The sequence below is a fragment of the Budorcas taxicolor genome, chromosome 1 (genome assembly GCF_023091745.1).
Source record: "Budorcas taxicolor isolate Tak-1 chromosome 1, Takin1.1, whole genome shotgun sequence".
Classification (NCBI taxonomy): Eukaryota; Metazoa; Chordata; class Mammalia; order Artiodactyla; family Bovidae; genus Budorcas; species Budorcas taxicolor.
The window spans coordinates 161,407,426-161,431,262 of record NC_068910.1 but is presented as its reverse complement, the minus strand read 5'-3'; the positions used below and the strand labels follow the sequence as shown (position 1 = coordinate 161,431,262).

At 38.7% G+C, this 23,837-nt stretch overlaps 1 protein-coding gene across 1 annotated transcript in view; it reads right to left on the bottom strand.

The window, feature by feature from the left end:
- Nucleotides 1–23,311, bottom strand: part of PHC3 (polyhomeotic homolog 3) — a 70,979-nt gene extending 47,668 nt beyond the window's left edge. Inside the window, exons 1-4 of the mRNA XM_052638373.1 lie at nucleotides 23,292–23,311; nucleotides 20,660–20,825; nucleotides 16,885–17,040; nucleotides 15,719–15,796 (exon numbers count right to left, since the gene is read on the bottom strand). Of these exons, the coding sequence (XP_052494333.1) occupies nucleotides 15,719–15,796; nucleotides 16,885–17,040; nucleotides 20,660–20,825; nucleotides 23,292–23,305 (414 nt within the window). The 5' untranslated portion in view covers nucleotides 23,306–23,311. The remainder of the gene's footprint in view (nucleotides 1–15,718; nucleotides 15,797–16,884; nucleotides 17,041–20,659; nucleotides 20,826–23,291) is intronic.
- Between the last annotated feature and the right edge of the window lie 526 nt (nucleotides 23,312–23,837).

The following is a 23,837-nucleotide window of genomic DNA, read 5'->3' as shown; positions in this document are numbered from 1 at the left end:
TTTGTGGACAATGCAGAGAATAAAATTAAGAAATTTAAAAATAAAAAATAGTTTATTAGACTTCTGATTCAAGGAACAAGGCAGACTGAGCTAATACATCCATGTGCCCAAACGAACGCACTGAAAAGAAGATCAACATGTAAAATAATAATATATAGCTGAACCCAAAAAAAGGGAGGGGAAAGGGAAATTTCCAGGAGCCAGAAAGGAAGAAACTCAGATACAAGACCCAAGTAACAGCAAGGCAACCTAGACAGATATTGGCCCACAGAGCTAGAAGACCTGATTTTGAACCTATTTCACGGGGGACCTAGAAGTAAATCTCATTCTGAGCCAATATCCTCAGAAGGGCTCCTCAATAGGTGAAAAGCAGCTGGGAAAGCTCTGCCCATGTGTCCTGAAAAGCAGCAAGAAAGCTTGTTATATGCCCCGTTCCCAGTGGAAGGAGAGAGGTTCTTATGAGAATCAAAACTCTAGGCTTGTGCCATACAGGGGTACACTACCTGCACAGTTCCATAATCTATCCCAAAACATCAGCATTTGTACTAAACCAGGACATCTGTTATCCTCTACAAGTGACTGGAGGGAGTTGAGTGAAGGTTATACAGGGGATCTCTGTTCTGTTTCTGTAACTTCTTGAGTCTATAATTATTTAAAAATAAAAAGTTAAGAAAACTGCATAGTGGGTACATGAGTTGGTTAACTAACTCTTGAAATTTATTTGTATCTTTTAAGTATTTCTTAATTTTAATAAAATATTGTCCATGGAATTTTCCAGGCAAGGATACTGGAACAGATTGCCATTTCCTACTACAGGGAATCCTCTTGGCCCAGGGATATAACCGGCATCTCTTGTGTCTCCTGCTTGGCAGGTGGATTCTTTACCACTCACGCCACCTGGAAAGCCCAACTAAAATCTGTAATTCAGTGCATAAACACAAGTAATAAAATACAAAAAATCATTCTATAATCTAGCTTTTATTCCTAGCACACCACTAAAATCCCATTAGCAAAAATCACCACTACCTTATGACAAATTCAGTGGATTCTTCTTAGAAATCTTTTTTAATCTTCTTTACCAGCTCTTTCTAGCCCACCCCCAAACTCTTCATCCTTTGTTCCCAACACTTTTCCTCTTCAATTCTTAGATTATCCTATCTACTCCCATAGTTTGAAATAATTCAATCCTAAAGACGCTCAGTCCTTGATGACAAATCCTTCCTCTCCAGGTCCAAATGAGTAACAGAATACATCTTTCTGGATGTCTCCAACTGACTCAAACCCAACATGTTCAATCACCAAACTCATTATCATTCCTCCTTAAACCAGCTTCTCCTCAAATGGCCACTGACATCTTCTAACACTCTCCCAAGACAGACTATCTGGAAGTCATCATAATTCCTCCCTCTCCTATAACTCACACAGAGAATCACTCACATATCTTACTGTTTCTATACCTCTATCTTCCTCAATTTCATTCTGATTTTGAATCACTTTGAGTCTCTGAGCCCACAGTACTTCCAGCTACTTTACCAGCTGCAAACTGATCTCCCTGCTTGGAATATTATCTTCTCCGACTTGCCAGATAATCCTTCCCATTAATTAACCACTTAAAAATCTCTGGTAACATTCAAATTCCCCTGACTACTGCTCTAATATCATCTCTTCCTACTCCTCCATACGAACCCTTCACATTAGTCATATGAAGCTACTGACAATGTCATAACATCTCAGGCCTTTGTGGCTTGGCAACAATGCTCCTGACTTAATTGAGCATGACCTACGACTATACACCACACCTCTTCCCCACCCCGTGTAGCAAATAACTCCCTCTCAAAAATCACCTGCTGAGCTTTTTGAGGCATCCCTATACCCCACAGGAGAAGTGACTATTCCCTCTCCCTTTATACCTGTTATCTTATAACTTCCATATACTTCTGGCACATACTTCTATCTCACTCGTCTAAACAATGATTTGTTTTAGAGTGGGGCCTATGTGTTATTTAATTTCTTATATTCAATATCTATGAGAGAGCCTTCAATTACTGTTAATTAACTTAATGAATGCCATGTTATTTTAAGGCATACTTCATACTTTAAGCGTAGTATCATACAGAGTGAGTGTGCATGTGTGTAAGAAGAAAAACCAATGCTGGCACAGCCCCTAACAAAACACAGTAAAAATGCAGATCGTGTGGTGATACTAGTTTCACCTCTATCTTTGATGTGCTATATAATAAATTATTAATACCCCCCCAAAGAAAACATATTCTTTTTCTACACCACTCCACACAAATGTTTTTGGATAAACCCTTGCCCCAAAGATTAAATCCCTTAGCAGAGTAAAACTGGTCATGTTTTCTGACTCATTTTGGCATACAGGGTGCTTTCCTATACCCTGAGAGCTTGTTAATTGGGTCACTCTACAGTAATAATGCCTTGCCACTGTTTTCCAGTCAGTGATTCTTAAAAAAATAAAAGAGGAAGGTAGGTACGTAAGCAGGAAGGAAGATACTCTAATAAAGGACAGACCACACACTCTTTAAACAAAAACATAAAAGTCTTAAAAACTGACCGCTGATAGCTAGTGCTTGAGAATACTCTGTAAGGAAGTAGAACAAAAAGTATTTACAAACAGAATGCTTTCTTTTTCTTAAAAAAGAAAAAAAAAGGAACTAAGAAAACTAAACAGTAACCTCCGAGCCACCTGCATTTCACTTTGTCAAAGTTGTGAGATCAAAGAATAAATGTTTAAGTTCCAGATGGCAAGCACCATTTCACAGTGTCTACTAATGAAGGTGTAATCCGTAAGGGCAAGATCAGCATCCAACCCTGCAAGAAATCCTTTCCTTTCCAGAACTGATATGCTCTCCTCTATTTTCTGCTCTGCTCATCTAAACCAGATGCCCTAAACTCTTTGCATCATCTTCTCTGTCACTTCTATCTCAACATTCGTAACTCCCTTTCATTTTAAAGCCTTGGCCAATCCTGTCACTTGACAACCCATGCCCACACTCCATAAAATAACTTACTTCTTTAGCCTTATTACTGGAAGCTCTCTCTCTACTGACACTACAAGTGACCAAAGGAAACCAAATCAAGAAAAGCCATGTAACTTCCAACCCCTCCTTGGTGCCCCCAGTAGGAGGCTACACAGAGTACTCCCTGAAACCAAAGCCTATTTGAGATCCACCACAGCCATTTGACTCATTGGAAAAGACCCTGATGCTGGGCAGGATTCGGGGCAGGAGGAGAAGGGGACGACAGAGGATGAGATGGCTGGATGGCATCACGGACTCAATGGACATGAGTTTGAGTGAACTCCGGGAGTTGGTGATGGACAGGGAGGCCTGGCCTGCTGTGATTCATGGGGTTGCAAAGAGTCGGACACGACTGAGCGACTGAACTGAACTGACAGCCATTTGACTGATCAGAATACATAAGGTGCATCTACAGAGAGACATGGTACACTGATATTAGAAGGCTGATGTATGTCTATATTCAATAGCATGAAAATATTTTTATGACCTACTGCTAAGTGAAAAAAATCATAGAACATGCACAATACCAGTATCTGCATGTTCATGTATGGATATATACATACCATACATGTGGAAAACATGTTAAGAGAGAAATGACTACATTATATATACACAGAATAATGCATACTCATAAAACTATCTGCTTAGATTTGATATCAATACACACACACACACACACACACACACACACATATTTGGAAGAATAGTCACCAAAATGCTAGAGGTGAATCATGCCTACTAGGGGTAAAATTTGGGAATCATTTATATTTTCTTTTTCACAGTTTTTGTCTTTTCTATGTAGGTATTAACTTGAGAATCAGAGAGGAAATGTTTTACTTTCTTTTATATTTAGTACATTATTTTGTTTTTATCACATTAAAGCAGCATATACATTTTCTTGCCTCATTCAGTGGGAATCTGTATGTGAGTAATACAGATACCTAGGAGTATAAAATATTACATAGAAATTTCAAGTAATAATACCTATCCATGAAGGATTTCCTTTTTAAAAGACCACGTATTTTTAATAATGAAGTAAAATGCCTATCCTATTTATTATAGAAAATCATTATTTCTACTTTCTGCAATACAAGCTGTAAAAACAGCAGCAAAACAATCAAACAAAAAACTTCATGACCTCCTAACTACCCTCAGACTTTTGACACCCTCAGACACCAAAAAAGTTGCAACGCTGAAACAATTAAAACACTGGAAATAATGGTCCAGCAACAGAAATGATTACATAAGATAAAGTGCAGCCATACTATGTGCAACACTATACAGTAGCTCAAGTAGCTGAGTGAGATAAAACGCTCTGAAGACACACTGTTAAGTATAAAACCAAAATGCAGAACACCTACCTGTGTTTATGGTGTGTTTAAAAAATTGTATATTAAACACATATGCACACATTTCTTATACTATTTATGTTCTTAATGTATAAATAAAGACCTGAAAAGATACCCAGCAAACTGAGGAAACAGAGGACTGAAAGGGAAAGAAAGAAGGCTGAAGAGGACTTAACACTTTATCTGCACTACTGGAATATTTTATAAGAATCCAGTACAACTGCTCACAACCATACAAATATGAAGGCTACAGTTTTATTTTAGACTGCTGTTAAGTTGTGGAGTAGATTTCTAACTATCAGTTAAAATTAAATATTTTCAGAATCCTTGAAAACAGTGAGTTTTAAAACTTAAAATACCTTCTAAAATTAATAGAACATAAATATCTATGGTTGTAAGCAAGTAATTTTCCCTCAGATAAATTTATAATGAATTCATTTGATATGTAATTGATCTGATTTAGACATTTTTTGAGAAAACCGATCATTTATAAGGTTCTTGATCTAAAAACAATCTCACCAATAAGTACACTCTTAGGAAATTTTTTTAAAGAGCATTACTAGATAGAAAGACACATAACATTCAATCCAAGTTTACTTATAACAACCAAAAAAGAAAACAAATAGAAAAGTTAAAATTGCTAGGAAGAGGAAAATAGTTTTAAGTAGATTATGTAGCCATTAAAAGTCATGTTTATAAAACAATAAATACTGAAGATAATGGGCCTCCCTGATAGTTCAGTTGGTAAAGAATTCGCCTGCAACACAGCAGACCTGGGTTCAATACCTGGATGGGGAGATTCCCTTGATAAGGGAAAAGCTACCCACTCCAGTATTGTGGCCTGGAGAATTCCATAGACTATAGTCCATGGAATCGCAACGAGTCGGACACGACTGAGCGACTTTCACTTCACTGAAGATAATGGTCTGAGTACACCCATTTGCTTCTCCCTTCTACTTACTGAAATAGCAGTTAAAAGACAATAACAAAAATGATTCAGGGAAACAAAAATACAAATTTAGACTGTGGGACAAGTGACCTGAGCTGTTTAAAAAAAAAAGGAAGGGGGAACAGGGGAGACTTTCTATATTAAAGGAAAACAGGACACTCACACGCAATGCGTGAGCCTTAACTAAATCTTGGGAAAATGTATTCTGGAGACTACTGGGGGAATCCAAATATGAGGCATATACTAGATATTGTCTCGATATTGAATTTCTTAGGTGTGATATGTGGCTGTGGTTATGTAAGACAATCTCCCTCCTGGATAATACATGCTAAGTACTTGGGACTGAAGTGTCATGATGTCTTCAACTTATTTTAAAAATGGTCAGGAAAACAGTGTATAATAGAGAGGAAGTTAACAACTGTTGTAGACAGCTACATTAAGAGTACACAAGGGTCAATGCTTAATCTCACCATTTTTTTGTGGGTTTAAATGTTTTTTCCAAAAAGAACTTAGGGGATTTAAAAAAAAAACAGTATCAGAGAAAACACACATACAGCAAAGAGAGAAAGAGAGAGGAGGGTACCATCTGCATTTCTGTAAGACCTAAAGAAGATGGGATCATACTAATAGATAAAACAGAGAAGGAAGCTATAATCCAGAATACAGGGGGAAACAGATTAGAGTGGATTAGACTCAGAAAAGCATCTGCCTCCAATGTGGGAGACCCGGGTTCAATCCCCGGGTTAGGAAGACCCCCTGGAGAAGGAAATGGCAACCCACTCCAGTACTCTTGCCTGGAGAATCCCATTGATGGAGGAGCCTGGTAGGCTACAGTCCACAGGGTCGCAAAGAGCTGGACACGACTGAGCGACTTCACTTTCACTTTAGACATGAAAGCAGAGGTAAGAAATGCAGCCAAAAACTGAAGGATTTTATCTACAGGTCTGTCTAGAAAAGAGACTTACCATACATAACCCCACCCCTCTCTCATGCAGAACAGGCACTGAGACCTAGCAAGGAAGGAGACTTCTCTGAAAGTAAAGGAACTGTCAAGGAAAGGCTAGGTTTCTAGAATGGGTACTCATACCTGGAAGTAAAACTCTTACTCTGAAACTACTGGCTTACCAGCCTAACAGCCAGCTTCTAATCTGTATACCTTCAATTCTAAATCTACCAAAGATATATCCTTCCCACTGTTACCACTAATGCTGTTTCCACCTGCAAAGACAGAAATCTTAAATTGGTCTTTCCACTAAGGAAAGGGAAAGAGGTCTGTTAGGGCCAAACCTATCTTCAGAGCAGTGGAAGAAAGCCATGCTGATTAATTCATATAATCATCTACTCTTACATATAAACAGAAAACCAAGCATTTTAAGAGAACACTGCTTTCTAAGAGAAAAACCAACAGCATGAAAGGAAAAGACCAAGATAGTTTCTAAGGAATATAAATGATTCAAGAAAAAGAATTTTGAAATCTGATAACAGAGATCTAAATATTTCATCCATAACAGAAAAACAGGATTCTAGGAAAAAGAAAATGCTCTTAGAAATTGGAAATATGAAGGCTAAAATTTTCTTTTAAATGTAAAAAGAAGGGGTTAAAAAAGGGGGGCAAGGAAATATGTCACAACAGAATAAAAAGATAAAGACAGAAAATAAGTAAAAAGCTAAACAAAGTAAAGGTTCAATCCAGAAAGACCAATATCCAACCAGGGAGTTCCAGAAACAGTGGACAGAGAAAAACAGAAGGAAATAAATTTTTGTTAAGACTTTAGTTTCATACACATGAAAACTAAGTTTCACAGTAAGAGGGTCCAAAGTGTCCTGAACACAATGACATCTAGACAGCCTTCATGAAACTCCAGAAAAACTAAACAGGCATACCTAAAAGCCCGAAGGGAAGAAGCACAGGTAGTGATGGTAAGACTTACATCCGCCCTTTTTTTTGGGTCATGCTAAAAATTTGAAAACAATGGTTCCTGCTTTCCAGTTTCCTAAGAAAAATCATTTTCAATATAGACTTTATATACAAATAATTATGAAAAAGGTAAAGGGGAGGGAATTTTTAGGCCTACAAACATTCCAAATTTACAAGCAAGTTTTTAGAATATACTCCAATAAAACAAAACTCCTATCACAGTGTTCTTTGACTATTTATATGTGTGCAGACTATATCCAATTGAAGGCAAAAGGAGAAGAGGGCAGCAGAGGGTGAGATGGTTGGATGGCATCACCGGCTCGATGGACATGAGTCTGAGCAGGCTCTGGGAGATGGTGAAGGACAGGCAGGCCTGGCGTGCTGCAGTCCATGGGGTTGCAAAGAGTGGGACACAATTTAGCAACTGAACAACAGCAACAAGACTATATCCACTGTACTCTAAGACCTTCGTTCACTTCAGATCCTTGGCACCTAACACAATGCCTGGCACGAAGTAGGTATGCAGGAAGGAAACACTGGCACAGATTATCCTCAGGAGTCTGGGAGACGAACACCAGAATCCCATTCAGGAATGAATCTCCAAAACTAAGCTCTGCTATTTCAGGATCATGAGCTCAGGACTGAGTCCTCTTCTCTCAAATTCCACGTATTTTTTAAAGCTCAGCTTAAGTCCCATACAGAAAGCCTTCTTCAACTACCCAATCCCCAAAGATCTCTCTTCTGTGAACTCCTACGGAATTTATCACTTGATTACATACTGCCGCCTTGTTTACTGTTTGGTATGTCTAGGTACACTGTGTCTGAGGGAGGCGACTTTGACTCCCCCAGGGCAACTAGCACAGCATAACACAATAAACCTGATAACTGGCTGTCTGCTCAAAACTAGCAATGAAAGAATCTCATCACCGAAGTCAGGACTTAGACTGTCTTCTACAATGCAATTTCAGGCAATCAGAATATATCCTAAAATGATTCTCTGCACTGAAGATAAACCACTTGCAGTAATCAAGAATTAAAATTAATAACTATGTATTGCATACTCCAGCTGATGATTATAATTAAACTTTATCTTTCAACAAATATTTATTATATACCTACTATGTGATACGCATTATTTTCCATAACACATATAAAACTATTTTTAAAAACCGACTAAACCTTATTTAACATTTAAACCACTGGTTTTCTCTTTTTAAAAAAAAAAAAAAAACAGTACCCTTTCTTCACACACTAACTTATTCAGAATTCCCAGATTCAAACATCACAGAACTGTTCTGTGGGAACGGAAGTTGAAGGGAAGGCTCAGAGCCCCATCCCTCTTAGTCTGCTGCGGCTGCCTTAACAAGGTGCCAGACGAGGTAGCTCAAGTTCCAGAGGCTAAGCATCCAAGATCAAGGTGCCACCCAACTCAGTTTCTGCTGAGAGCACTCTGCTGGCTTGCAGATGGCCACTTCTCACTGTGTCCTCTCAGCAGAAAGAAGGACACGTTCATGTGTCCATTTCTGGTGTCTCTTCCTCTGATAAAGACACCAGGTTCACTGGATCAGAGCTCCACACTTATGACCTCATTTAACCTTAATCACCTCCTTAAATGGAGAAGGGAATAGCAATCCACTCCAGTATTCTTCTGGAGAAGGAAATGGCAACCCACTCCAGTATTCTTGCCTGGAAAATCCCATGGACAGAGGAGCCTGGCAGGCTACAGTCCAAGGGGTCGCAAAGAGTCAGACACGACTAAGCGACTTCACTTCACTTCCAGTATTCTTGCCTGGAGCATTCCATAGACAGAGGAGCCTGGCGAGCTATAGTCCACGGGGTTGCAAAAGAGTCAGACACGACTGAGCAACTAACACACCTCGTTAATGACCCTGTTTCTAATATAGTCACATGTGGGTTTAAAACTTCAACATACCAATTTGGGAGGGACAGAATTCAGTGCACATTCAGGTTCATCTCCTGAAACTTCTCCTTGATCTAACCCCAGGAACATATGCATGAAAAGACTAAAAATCATCTAATTAGACAACTTAATTTTACATGAAAGAAAAGTGGGGTGTAAGGAGGTTAGTCACTTGCCCTAAGTCATGCCACCAGTTAGTCACAAAATTAAGACTAGAAGCTAGGTCCCTCATGTCCTCCATTCTACCAAACTCGCTCATAATACTCCACAATGGGTAGTAAAGTCACCAGGTACCCTGGTTGACTGGAAATGTCAATGAGATGTACAAGGACTGTCATCAGTCCTGCCAATAGCCATTTGGCTATATGAACTCCAAATTCATACAGCCAGTGTCTATCAACATGTATGGGTGGGTATCTAACACACATCATGTCTAAAACCGAACTCCTGATTTTCTTTTCCAACACCTTTGGCAGATCATTCCAGGCACTCAGGCCAAAATACTACAGTTTATCCGTGACTGTTTACCTTTCCTCACATCTTCTAGTCAATCCCTCAGCACCTAATATTAGCTATTTTCCAAACATCCAAATTTCTATAATAAAATATTGGTGGAACAAATATTCAGAATCTTTGCTAACCACTTTTTACCACATCTATCGTCACCATCATGGTCCAGCCCCCAATATCTCGCTCTCAGATTACAGGAACCATTTAACCAGTCTCCCTACTTCTATCATTGACCCCCTAGAACCTACTCAACATTGTAGCTGTTAAAGCCTATATGAGGTCATGTCACATCCCAAATAAAATAACTTTCTAGCAGCTTCCCAACTCATGCTGAGTAAAACCCAAGGGTTTAATAATCTTTTCGTGATTAGATAATTTCCTCTCTAAAGTTATCTCTAAACATACTCCCACTTTCATTCCACACCTGCCACACCACCCTCCTGTTTTTTAATTTAAATTCATTTATTTAAATTGGAGGCTAATTACTCCTTTCTGTTTCTTAAGCATCTTTGCCTCCCTCACCCTCCTTCACATGCCATTTATATTAGCAATGCTTTCCCTGACCACCCTAATTAAACAGGAAATTCCCTCATCCCATTCCTCTTCATTGCTTTATTTTTCTCTGCAGAGCTTACCACCAACTGACATATTACATACTAGGTTACTTACTATCGATATATCCCTAGCTCCATACAGATTTTGTCAGCTGTGTCCCAGTACTAGAGGAGTATTTCAATGCTCAATAAATATTTGTTGAATAAATGAGTGAATTATGAATGAATAAAGTCATAAAACCAACTGGGCTTCAAAATCTCATCCTGGGATGCCCTGGTTGTCCAGTGGTTAAGACTTTGCGCTCCCAAGTCAGGGGCCATGGGTATGCTTCCTGGTCACACAGAATTATGATTCTACATGGTGCAGCCAAAAAAAAAAGGCTCATCCTCTCTGGCATCAGAGCTAGAAAGTTATAAAAAAAAAAAATAAGGTTTTTCCTTTTTACTAGAACAGTACAGTGAATTAAAGTCAAAACATCCGGGATTAATGTAGATTCTAAGGCCAAAAAACAACAAAGGGAATGAGATACAAAGAGCCCTTGAATCATTTAAAGGCTTACGATTGCAATTTCCAGCCACGTAATCCTTTCCAGCTGAAAATGCCCAGACTTAGAGACAGAATGATGGCACTTCACTTACACTAAAACAGAATTAACCACAGGCCTATCTACTTACATTTATGTATAGAAATGCACAGTAGTAAGTAATAAGCTTCACACAAAACTTTGTCAGGGCAAAAAAGGGACTACTGAAATGGGATGTCACTTTCATGTATACATTTGTATTGTCTCTATCTAAGACAACAACAGAGCACTGATGTTTTTTTTAAGACAAAATGAAACTTTTCAAACCTACTTTCTCAAAGGTAACCACTGATTAACAGTTTGTTGTGTATTACAGATTTCCTTCCTACATAACCAGACAGATATAAGTTTTAAAAAATAAGGGGTAGGAATTCTGTTTCCAGGAAAGTGGAATAGACACATACTTTACCCCTAAGTATAACTAAAAACCCCATCACTGCACAGAAAATAAACATAAGAAAGTTCTAAAAGATGGAGAAAAGTAGACTCCAGGACTCAGTCAACCACGTGGTTGCACGCTCCCTGGATTTTTTTTTAAATCTCATATAACCCAAACAGAAAGCTGAACAAGTTAGTAACCCAGAAACAGGAATGGGTACAGACAAAAAAAAAGAAAAAGCTCCAATGAGCTGCTCTTTATAGCTGAGGATCAGAAAAGGGACAGCCTAGCAACACAGAAAACTTTTAGACAGTAATTACTCTACTCCTGCCAAACACCACAGAAACACTGTGGCCACATCCACACTAGCAAAGACCTAGGCCTCTCCCCTCACCAGGCTGTAATGAGGCACCCCCAATCCCATCCAATGGGTTAGTGTCAGAGAAGGCCACGTAGAGAGCCAAGACCTTCATATCAGCCAAGCAATAACAGACCACAAATAACAACCCACCCCAACCCTAAAGCATCAGTGGAGACCACATAGGGAGCAATGACTGGGCACTCCTTTCCCTCCTAGCCAGAGAAACATCAGTAGAGGCCTAGTGAGGAGCCAGAACCCACACTGACTCAGCAATTACAGGGAGCATCCCTCAGGTGTCATTGGAAACCAAACGGGGAACCTGGACTTCTACCTCCAATGGCAGTGAGGAGGTGGCACATGTTCCCCTTTGGAAGCCAGCCAAAACTTAAGTAAGATCCACAATCTCATAATACTCAATATGTCCAAGTTTCAATGAGAAATCACTCATTGTACTGAAAACCAGAAAGACCTCAAGCTGAATGGAAAAGGTAACAGATGCCAACACCAAGATGGAAAATATTTTAATTATCTGACAGAGATTTTAAAGCAGCAGTCATAAAAATGCTTTGAACAAGCACGTATGACCCAACTTGAAACAAATAAAAAATAAACTCTCAGCAAAAGAAAGAGAACAGAAAGTTTTAGAACTAAAATACAGAATAACCTATTAAATAAGCTAAATGAACTAATACTATATGTTCTTATTTTCACTTAATACCTAATGAAAATCTGTCTCTATATATACATATATAGCATTCTAAAGCAGCCGCAGTGTTTAAATTAACTATCATTTAACTAATCCTCAATTAAAGAACATTTGTATTGTTTATAATTTCCTATCATTACAAACCATGCATATTTGCCTAATTATCTATGTCATCATTATTTCTCATATTTAGTCAATGATATTATTTCACTAAAAATTAGACTGCTATGTGAAAGGGCATGTGGTTCAAATTTTCATACACACTGCTAAATAACCTTCTAGAAAAGTTGTACCAATTACATTCCCACCAATAGGTTTATGAGTGTACCATACTTGTCAACAGTTATTGTCTCAATTTTTCCCCCGTTTTCTAATCTGACAAGTGAAAATAAAACATTGATGTTTTTACACTCACTTCTTTATTACCAGTAAACATATTTTCATGTGCTTAAAAGCCAAAAGTAGTCTATCTTTAGAAAATTACCAATTGAGGTCTCTTGTGAATTCACATTATTTATCTTACTAATATAATACAGCCCTTGGTATTTCACAAATACAAGCTGTGTGACATACATGGTGCAAATATATTTTCAACCATTCTACTGTTTAACATTGTTGATGCTTTTTTCACAGAAGTTTTTAATTACATTGCACTTAATACAAGAACAAAGACATCCAACCTAAAGACTCAGTCCCAACTAATTTTAGAGCCAATCAATCAAACACACATACAAACCACTCTCACTACTGGTTAAGACTATAGAATTAGCTTTTCTGTTCTAATTGCAGGAAAGAAAAGGATGCTGGCACCCACTATACAATCAATTAACAATGGTTTTCTCCACACACATAGTTTCCCCATGTGGTAGACTGGACTTTTTACCTCATTTTTTTAAATATAGTATTCCATTTCCCCTCTGGCATTTCACTGCTACTCTAAATCCGAACCTATTTGTTAGGTGACTTGACAACCTACCTTGAACTCCTTTTATCTACGAGAGGATTGACCCTTCCCTCTTGGTGTTCATTGTTATCAGGCACCTATCTCAAAACAACCAAAATTCTGAAAACTAGCAGACTGCCAATAAACAATTCATTATTATCACTATCTAGGGATTTCTGCTATTATGCTCTGCCCCTCTTAAAAATTACTAAGCTACCCTGGGTATCATAATTTGGACTGCCAGTCAACTCACTTGAGCTACTGTTCAGCTGGGACAGAACACAAAACAAATGCAATGTATTATTCTCTGGTTTTTCTAGGCATCTATTCTCTCTACTTCTTTTCCTCTCACCAGTTATCCAGAGATTCTGGCAATGACTTATGACACATAGTAGTAACAATTTCATAAAAAATAACCACTATCACCAGAACTATGGTTCTAAAAGTCACATACACAAAATTGTAATGGAACAAAAATAGTTTTAAAGGATACCTTTTAATAATGTGAAGGGAAAAAAATCTAGAACACATGCTGTGCTATGCTTAGTTTCTCAGTTGTGTCTGGCTTTTTGTGACCCCATGGACTGTAGCTTGCCAGGCTCCTTCGTCCATGGGGTTTCTCCAGGCAAGAATAATGGAGTGGGTTGCCATGCCCTCCTCCAGGGGATGCTCCCAACCAAGGGATTGAACCCAGGTCTCCCACATTGCAGGTGGATTCTTTACTAGCTAAGCAACCAGGGAAGCCGAAGAATACTGGAGTGGGTAGCCTATCCCTTCTCCAGGAAATCATCTTGACCCAGGAATCGAACATGGGTCTCCTGCATCGCAGGCAGATTCTTTACAAGCTGCACTACCAGGGAAGCCCTCAGAACACATATCTCTGAGTGTGTGTGTATATATATGTATATACCCTAGTGCTATTCCAGTACTTCATAAAGAATTTATCTATAATTATTTAACTAGTTTACCAGTATGTTCCATAACTACCAATATATTAATTAAAGATTACTATCTGACATCAATAACCATAACTATATAGCATTATTGCTTAGGGCTAAATACATTACTTAAATTTTTCATTTTCTTCAGTCTAACATTTTCAAGTCACAAGTAATTTTGTAAGTAATTTTATTCATGTTCTAAGATATTTCCATGCTAAAACGGAATTTTTTAATTAAACACATCAATAGCCCACAAATAACTATGTGCTCATTATACATGTACTTAGTAAAGATCACACCCTTAGCTGAAGAGATACAGCACAAGTTCAACTTTAATTCCTCAGTAATCTATAAACTATATTCCACTGGAGTCTATGTTATCAAAGTATTACCATCCTGGATCAGAAAAAAGTAGCTAGGAAGGACATTATTAGTTTAACTCAATGGTTCTCAACAAGGGGCAATTTGGCCCCTCAGAAAACATCTGGCAGTGCCTGCAGACAGTTTTGGTTGTCACACTGGGGAAAGGAGAAGGGCACAGCCTACTGATATCTAAGCTAGGGATGCTATCAAACACCCTACAAAGCACAGGACAGTATCCCCATAAGAAAGAATTTATCTGGTCTATTATAAGGTCTATAGGGATGAGGCTGAGAAACCTGGAAGAACTGATGAAATATGAATATGAACAACAGTGTATCAATGTTAAATTTCCTGAATTTGACCTGTTTCATGTGGCTTCATAAAAGAATGACTTTGTTCCTAGGAAATACATATCAAAGTATTCAGGAGTAAAGGCACATGTCTCAACTTATCCACAAATGGTTCAGAAAAAGGTAACTGTATATATGTAGGCAGAAAGAATGAATGATAAACCAGTGAGCCAAAATTGGTGAATCTAAGTAGAGAGTATACAGAAATTTTTATTATTCTTGCAATTTGAAATTACATCAAAATAAAAGGGTAAACAAGTATTATCACACCTGTAAATTTCTTTTTAACTGGAATACTTTGCACAATTTCCCAGTACATATGTGCAATATAGCAAATCACCTTTTATTCTCTTCTCAAAATAAATTACACTATTTTGAATGGATACTTGTAAATGTGACCCAGATAACTCAAGCAAGCGTAAGCTGGGAAGTAAAATTTCTAAAATGTGAACTGCACGGAGAAAGCTAGAAACACTTAGATGTCTACCAAGGACATGACATTCTCTAGTACTTGTCAGAGTAAATGCATGACTTAACCTCCCTGCATTATATATTCCATGCTCTCAATGCACACTGAAAACTGCAACCATTCACAATCATAGAAGATCTGAACACAATCAAGGGGAAAATATGTATAAGAAATAATACAAAAACATTTTTATGACTCAGATTTTCTGAAGTTTGACATTAGTTTCAAATTCTGGAAATTTACCATTCCTGTTTCTAGCCAGTTGTTACTTAAACAGAACTCAACAGATCAACAGGAACAGCTTTGTAAATTTTAACAGTTCATTTCTGGAAAGCAATAATCTAAAATTTTAAAACCAGGAAAAAAATTAGAGCACTTACAGATGTCTGAGACATACTTGACTGTTGTGTGACACTTCCTGTGGGGGATGCAGGTGGTCTTCCACTGGACAAGCTTGCCTAAAATAGTAAGATCTTTATGTCTATAAGAAGTCTGAAGTTAAAGGTTCTTGTACCAGGACACTACAAAAGTCACAATAAAAGTCAAAACATCTATTTTACAGACAACATGGATTAAGTTTTGGTCAAACAAATTAAGAAAAAAAGAAAACACTGCATGGTGAAAACAGAAGACCCAAAGGCTCATCTTATTTTAAGAGCTGCACCCATTGTCGGTTTTACTCTATAGATCTCTTCTTTGAAGTGAAATTACCAATCCAATGTTATGAAAAACAAACTGGAGCTATATCAAATGCCACTGGGTTTCCGTTTCCTATCATGAACAAGATATTATTTAAAATTACACTAATGAGAAGAAGTAACAGCTGGGACGTGTTTAACAGAAATAAACCTTTTTCAGGTTCAGTCAACTTGAGATCCTACGCTGGCGCTGAGATTTAAATCTCACATTAGAGTTTTATTTAAATAAACAATGCAATAATGATGAACATCTATTTGAAAACATAAACATTTAATCATAAAATCATCCTGATAGCACTAAGAATCATATGACTGGATTTTAGAAAAGTGCACATACACATTTTTATACAGAGTATTTCTGGAGGGATGCATATTAAACAGTGGCCACCTCTGAAGAGTGGAAAATACCAGTGGGTGTGGAAAAGGAACACCTCTATACTTTACCTCTTATGAACGATTTTATACTGGTTGTTTTTTTTTTTTAATGAGTGTAAATTACTTATGTAATTTTAAAAAACCTTTTCTGGTTAAAATGTAAATAAGATTTACGTAACCGTAACTATTCACTGTCATCCCTAGAATTTTATACACATAAGACTGGTATAGCATTTCTGCAATGTAGATAAAAAGCAGAGGGACAAAACTCAGCAACAGAGTAACACATTAAACATTCATTTTTTTAAACTAACTTTTATTTGGCAGCCTATTATATTTTCTTAAAAAAAAAAAACAAACAAAACAGGACATTTGAAAACTCTGCAATGATACCCAGTGTTTTTATTTTCAGTAACTGTCTGCAGGTAATGTCAACTTTGGCCTCGTAAGTTCTTAATTCGTTTCAGTCTCACCTGAACAGCAGCAAGGCTCTGAAGCTGGGAGCTGCTTAAGTGCTGCTGCTGGAGAGCCGCTGTGTGCAGCATCAAGTGCTGCTGCTGCGCCGCGTACATCTGCTGTAGATACTGAGCAGCTGAGCTGGGAGGGCGATGCAGTGCCTGTTGAATTACCTGTGATGAGCCAATTGAACCAATGTCAAACCATAATCTTAACCATAAAGTATTAGAAAAGCTGTATTAGAAATTTTAAAAAGTAAAAGTAACCATGATTTCACTCCTTTAATATTCACTATCTTCACACTTATTAACAGTTCTCTCCTGGTTATACATCACTAGGATTCACTAATCTGTACAGATTAAAGTTACCCAATAGAGGCAATTCACCAAAGGGAAAAGGGCTAAGTAAGCATTTGAAAATATCTTCAATCTCATTAGTAGTCAAAACTTACAAATTAAAACACGACACTTTTTCAACCTTCCAATGAATAAGCATTTTAAAGAATACTACTACTACTGGAGAAACAGATACGCTCATACACTGTTAGTAACAATGTAAACTGGAATACCCATTTTGGATAAAATGGAATACCCATTTTGGATAAAACTTCTTAGAATTCGAGATTTGGGTATAAAAAGAATATATATATCCTGCATGTATTACAAACAGTAATGTATAACAGATCAGTGCTGTCCAATACAGTAGCCACTAACCCTAAGTATCTACTAAGCACTTACAAGGAGACTAGTGCAACCAAGGAACTAAGTTTTTAATTTTACTGAATTTTAATTTAAATATAAAATAGCCACATGCAGCTAGCAGTTACTATATTGAACAGAGCAGATAACAACTATCAACAAAATCATTTCCAAATACATCATTAGGTGGGAAAAGGTCACTCAATAGTGTACAGAGTAAGATACCATTTATATTAAAATACTTTAAAGAATATTCAGGAAAACATTAAAAGACTACTGATAGGTAACTAGATTAGAAGTGATTTTTTACCTGATTCTCATGTGTTATTTTTTCCTAAACGTCTGAAAAAACTTAGCTTCATTATAGTAATAACCACAGAAAATTGTAAAACCTTTTAGAAAATTACTAAGTAACCACTCATGTTTTTTAAATGTCAGATGCAATTGTTTCAACACAAAATAAAATTATTCTTATTAAAAAAAAATTCTTACAAGTGTTCATTACTGTGACTATTTATTAGTAAAATGAAAACTCTGAACCCAAACTTCATAAACTGATAAATGTGAAACAGTCAAAAGAGTTCTAATAAAAGAGAAAAATCCTTTATCTGTCCAAATGGTACACTGGACTACACCAGTCCTCTGCAATCACATCCCAAAGTCATGTCATGCCCATGGGGACTCTAAAACAGCACCCTAAATCTCAGGATCAAATCAGTGTTTTCAAAGAGCTAATGAAGAAAAAGAGACATAATCCTATACTTTGAGCTTCTGAGTCAGGATACCTTTATCACAAAGGCATGAATGTCTTTATTAAAATTCCAAGAAAGCATGTTTCCTTGTGTTTTTTACCTTCCTGCATTCATGTCACAATTCGCCAACAACAGACTGCTATACCTGCTTCAGATTCCTGTCACAAAATCAATATAGGCTTTTGACCCCTAGTTGCAGAGAAGTACAGACCAGCATTAAGTGCTTTAGAATCACAACAATATATCTTTTTGGTTAGGTAATCTGTATATGTGGCTCTAATTCCATAACAAAACTCTAAAATCAAGCTGAAATTAAAAATGAATAACTTATTTGAATATACTTATTTTTTCTATTGTCAGCACAATTTTTCATTACCATTCAGTGCCATACTCATGGATGAGAGACTCTTTAAAACAAGTTAAAGATACAGCACATTGCTCTTATTTTGTTCCTCTGGAGCAAGGAAGGTGAAAAGGATTCACGGGGTGGGGGGGGGGGGAAGCTGGAAGGTATTAAACTACTTAGGCAGGTCAATAAATATTGATTTGATTACATTTTAAGGGAAGCAATTCTATAATCTTATAAGAATTAGAGTTAGTGTTGTTTGTGAGATATTATCTTCAACTACAAATCTCCAGTAACTGGTTTTTTATTAACACAGCCAGCTTAGAAAATAGGAGAACAAAATGGTATTTCAAATATCACATTATCTTTATGTTCAAGGATCTAGATACTCTTCCCTGTTTCCCTTGCCTCAGAGAAAGGTGAAAAACATTAAAACACTATGTTCCAGTCTGAATTTCTACTGAACTGACGGACGAGTTTCCAACAATCCTGATTCTACTCCACACTAATTTCAGAATACTAAGCCATATAACAGCTAGACAGTCAGTATACTGGGATCTGCACTCTAGAGAAATGGATCAGGGAGATGACAAAACCAGGTCTGTTTTTTTCAGGGTGGAGTGCAATTATGCAGATTTGAGAAAGAAAACAGGTGTAATGGGGAAAAAAACTCAGTATTTAAGGGCACAACTCTAAAGTCAAGAGTACCAACTAGGTATGTGAGTTTAGGAAAGTTATTTAGCCAATTTAAAACATCAATTTTTCCATCTGTTGAATGGAAATAATCCATGTAAAGCATTTATCAAATACTTAGCACATAATTATTCAGTTATGTATTAGCTACTATCATTTACTGAGTATATAATGTGCCCCACAAAATTCTAGATCCTTCGTCTAATCCTCATAACTAATTAAGCAGGTGGTCTCATTCTCATTTTATAGTTTCCTGAGGCTCAAGGAGATTATGCCTCTCACTCAAGGCTAGCTACAGTAAAGAAAATGGAATTCAAACAAAACCTGCATCAGCCTGCAATGCCCATGCTCTTTCTATGCAATACCGTATTGCCCCAACCTCCATTACTATAAAGGCTGCCTTGCTGTATCTCACTGTTTGCTGAAGCCAGGGTAGGCAAGGAGTGAGCGGGGAAGCTGGAAGAAGATGCAAGGAGCCAGAAGAACTGCAGACACGTTTCTTCTCTCCTGACTGGCACAGCAGGCTTAACAGTAGACACGCTGTATTCTCTTGTGGTTGACCCAGCAGACATAGCCATAATGCTGCCGCAACAGCGTTCCAGGTGGAGCTTATATAGGTTTACAGAACAAAAGTGGCCCGTGGTCAAGGGGGTACATCGCAACACACATGCGCAGTGCTGTAAGTGATCTCAGCTGTTACACAACTGTATTTACAAAACGTGGGGCAAGAGATTATGGGCCGAGAGAGCCTGACCACCACCATCTTTGCTAATTTGCTCCTTCCCTACAAAGGTTAACCAGCTAAACTTTATTTTCTCAACTAAGTAAACAGCCTAAGACTTTTCCTAATATTCCCTTTCTCCTCTGCCTGATAGCTCCTGATGGATCCTCTTGCTTAGGGTTCTTGGGTTTAAAATGAACCTCTTAACTTATCTATAGAGCTGAATAAATCCTAAGTCCAAATTCTGGGTTCAAATACACAATAATCCAGAAATACCTAAAGCTATTTTCATGTTGGGGCTCTTGGTCGAGTTTCCCCACTTGCAGCAGCACCTACAGACCTTCCAATTATAAGTTTCCTGACATTGTGTTCGAAGCTACAGGCTGACAAATGTAGGCCCTCCCAATAGAATGATTATTAAATGACTCTGTTGGTAGTTCCAAACGTTCACAATTCTAACTGTACTCATTTAGAGGGTTATCATGTAACTCATTTGAGGATATGAAACAATACATTTACCTGGCTTAAGCAAAAAGTAATGGCTCCTAAGTCTTAGCCTACCCACCATGGTTACCGAAATACCTGTACAGCATGTCGGTCTGAGCCACTATAGACAGAGATCTGAGGCTGCTGCATTCGAGAGGAGGAAGTAGTGATGGTGGTGGTGGTGGTGCTGCTGTTTGTCGTCGACACGGAAGATGTTCCGGGGTTTGGTTCACTATCCATAGCTGTACTGTGGTCCTTAAATCTAGCAGATAGCACAAAGGATTCGTATTGGCAAAAGCGTTATACTGTTCAAAGAATATTTAATTATTCCAAGAAATATCAGAACAGTCTAAATTTCTAAGGACCTCATAAAATACAGATAGCACACAGTCACCATCAACAGGTGAAAGGGAAAAATAATTTACAAAGATAAAGCATAATTAACAATTCATATCTACTAAATTTGAATCCAGAGGACTCAGGATACAGAACTCAGACAAAGCCTGCCCTAAAGTTTACCTTTTTATTGTTGAAGGAAGATGAATGTCTTGAAACCAAAACAGGTGATGACAGAATACTACCTAGGAAAATTAAAACTTAAGCAATATCAGAGTATTAAAATACTTCTTTATATTCTTTTGACCATACTGATTACAAATAAAATCATTCTTATGTAGACATTAAAAAAGGATGCCTGTGGACTTGTGCTAGCTTAGTTTAGCTTAGTCAATTAACTCAATTTTTAGTTACCGTATGTACTTTATCTAAAAATACGTTCTCTAGGAAAATAAGTTAAAAAATAATTTATTAACTCAAACTGCTTTCCCTCTAATTATTCTACAATTCTGTCCTTACCACATCTAATAGCTCTGAGTTAATACTCATAAGCAGATTACCCTAGGTAAATAAGAGAAGCAGTGGAAAACAATTTCCCCACTTGCTAACAAAAATCTCTTTCACAAAATTCAGCTCCAAATTTTGAAAACAGCGTAACTATGTCACTTTCCTTATGCACGGAGTGCAGTTTTGTACCATTCTGATTATCTTCCCTCCCACATTACAAACTCATTTCACTGCTGTGATACAAATACAGAATTTTTATTTTAATAAATTCAAACAACACAGTAAGTCAATTCTGAGTGCTTTAATGTTGTAGAAACTAGAACTATAATATTTGTTGTAGGGATAGAAATGCACCACAAAAAGTAAACTTAAGAATATATTGGTTTTCTCTGCCTTTCTTATTTTTTCTTCTAAGAAACATAATATGACCCACCTCACATGAGAAGTACTGACAAGAAAGTAACACTTTCTACTTCAGGAAAAGACCAAGGAATTTGGCACTAACTGTGTACGCATGCACTATTCCCACGTAGTGTCCTCTTACCTACAAATTTTTTATATCACATATATAAACAGTATTTATATGTATAATCATAAGAGTACGATTGCTCTGTGAGGAATCAAATGTGTTTAAAAGCCCGATTTATAAGAGGAAACGTGAAAGGAAAAAAAGTAGGGAGCCAACTCTTACTAACCTTTTTGATTAATAAATGACTCACACACCTTTAGACTTCTCTGGGGTTTTTACTGGGGGGGCGGGAAGGGTTGGGGAGCAGTTTGTTAGTTTTGCAAACTCCTTCCCAATCATCAACTCACAGCAGCATATGTTAACAATTCAACAACATACAGGTCTGGTGGTAAACTTTTTACCAAATTGCTGCCTGTCATAACACTTCTGAACCACGCATCAGTGATATGCAAAAAGCCAGCTTTAATTCTGGTCCTTGTACAGTGCTGTTCTGCTCAACCATCTCCTCAAACCCTGCAGTAAGCAGTAACTAAATATGGTCACAGAGAATCCAAAATCTAGACACAAGTCTAAACATCGGTGGTAGAACTGGCCAAATCATTAAACTGCATCTGGAGACCTGGCACAAAAGAACAATTTTGCTAACTCCACCGACTAGCCTTGTATATTGCCTGCAAAACACAAACGGCAGTTCCGCTGCACAAGCGGCCTACCCAGGAAACACTTAAGTTTGAGTCGCTAACTAAGCATACCATCACACCGCCACACAAGAATGTGGCCCTCTAGGGCGGCAACAGCACTGCAGCCAGAGACCCGCGGGAAAGAAAGATCTTTCCTACCAAGGGTGTTTTCAGCCCCGCCAAACACGCCATAGCCCCCGCCGCTGAGACCCTCCTCCGAGCCCGCCGGGGGAGGGAGTGAGCAGCCCCGCGTCTCGGGCTCTCCCACTGAGGCGCAGTGGGGTGGCGCCGGGGCGGGAAGGAGGCGAGCGTGAAGGAGGCCTGGCAGTGCCCGCCCAGCCCTACCCTGCCTCCGCGGGCCCCCGGTGCGGGCGGCCGTCACAACGCTGCCCGCGGGGCCCACTTGCAGGGATGACAGCCTCTGAGGGGCCCACCCGGGCTCATCTTCCGGAAGACCCCGGCGGTAGGGGTCCGAGAAGGGACCCTGCGCACAGGGCCCCGTAGATCCGGGACCAGACGGCGGAAGGGGCGCTCCCGCCTGGAGGTAACTGGACCCTTACAGTTCGGCTCCGTCCTCCGACAAGGGCCAAGCAGGCTCCTCCACGATAAGGAAGCGCTCGCGTCCCCTTTTCCCCGCACTGCCCGCGAAAGAGCCCTGAGCTTTCCCCTTGGGGGGACTTGTCGCTGCCCCCTCGCGCCCCCCAGTTACGACATCAGTCACCAGCAAGTCACTCACTCCGCTTCCGCCATCTTCTCTCCTCCATCACTAACATGGGCTGCGCATGCGCCCCCCGGCGGCGGCGACAGCGGCGGCCGCGGCAGAAAAAGGAGGAGGGGCGGGGTCGGCTCAGCCTCGGGCCCCCGAGGTCACGTGGCGCCTTCGTCTCCCAATTCCTCCTCTCTGAAGGCTTGCTCGCTCGGGGAAGCGACTAGGTTTTGCCAATTTAGGTGTCAGTGTCTCACGTGCACCCCCTCGCTTTCTCTAGGGTCTTCTTCCTACTGGGTAGGGGTGTCTAACCGAGATATGAAAAGTTCTGATTAGATTTAAATGACAAATTTTATGAATATCTAAAATATACCAAAGCTTGTGCAAACTGCAAAGAGGGAGAGGGAAGAGAATAACACCAGGATTGGATGCTGAGGTCTCAGAGTAAAAGGAAATGCCATGGTAGCTGCAGGGCTTATTACCTGGGGCACATGGCAATTTGGGGATAGAACCAGCAGGCCCTCTCTTGGGCTCAGAGATAGAGTTCTGGCGGCCCATTCGTTGGACAGTTAAGGT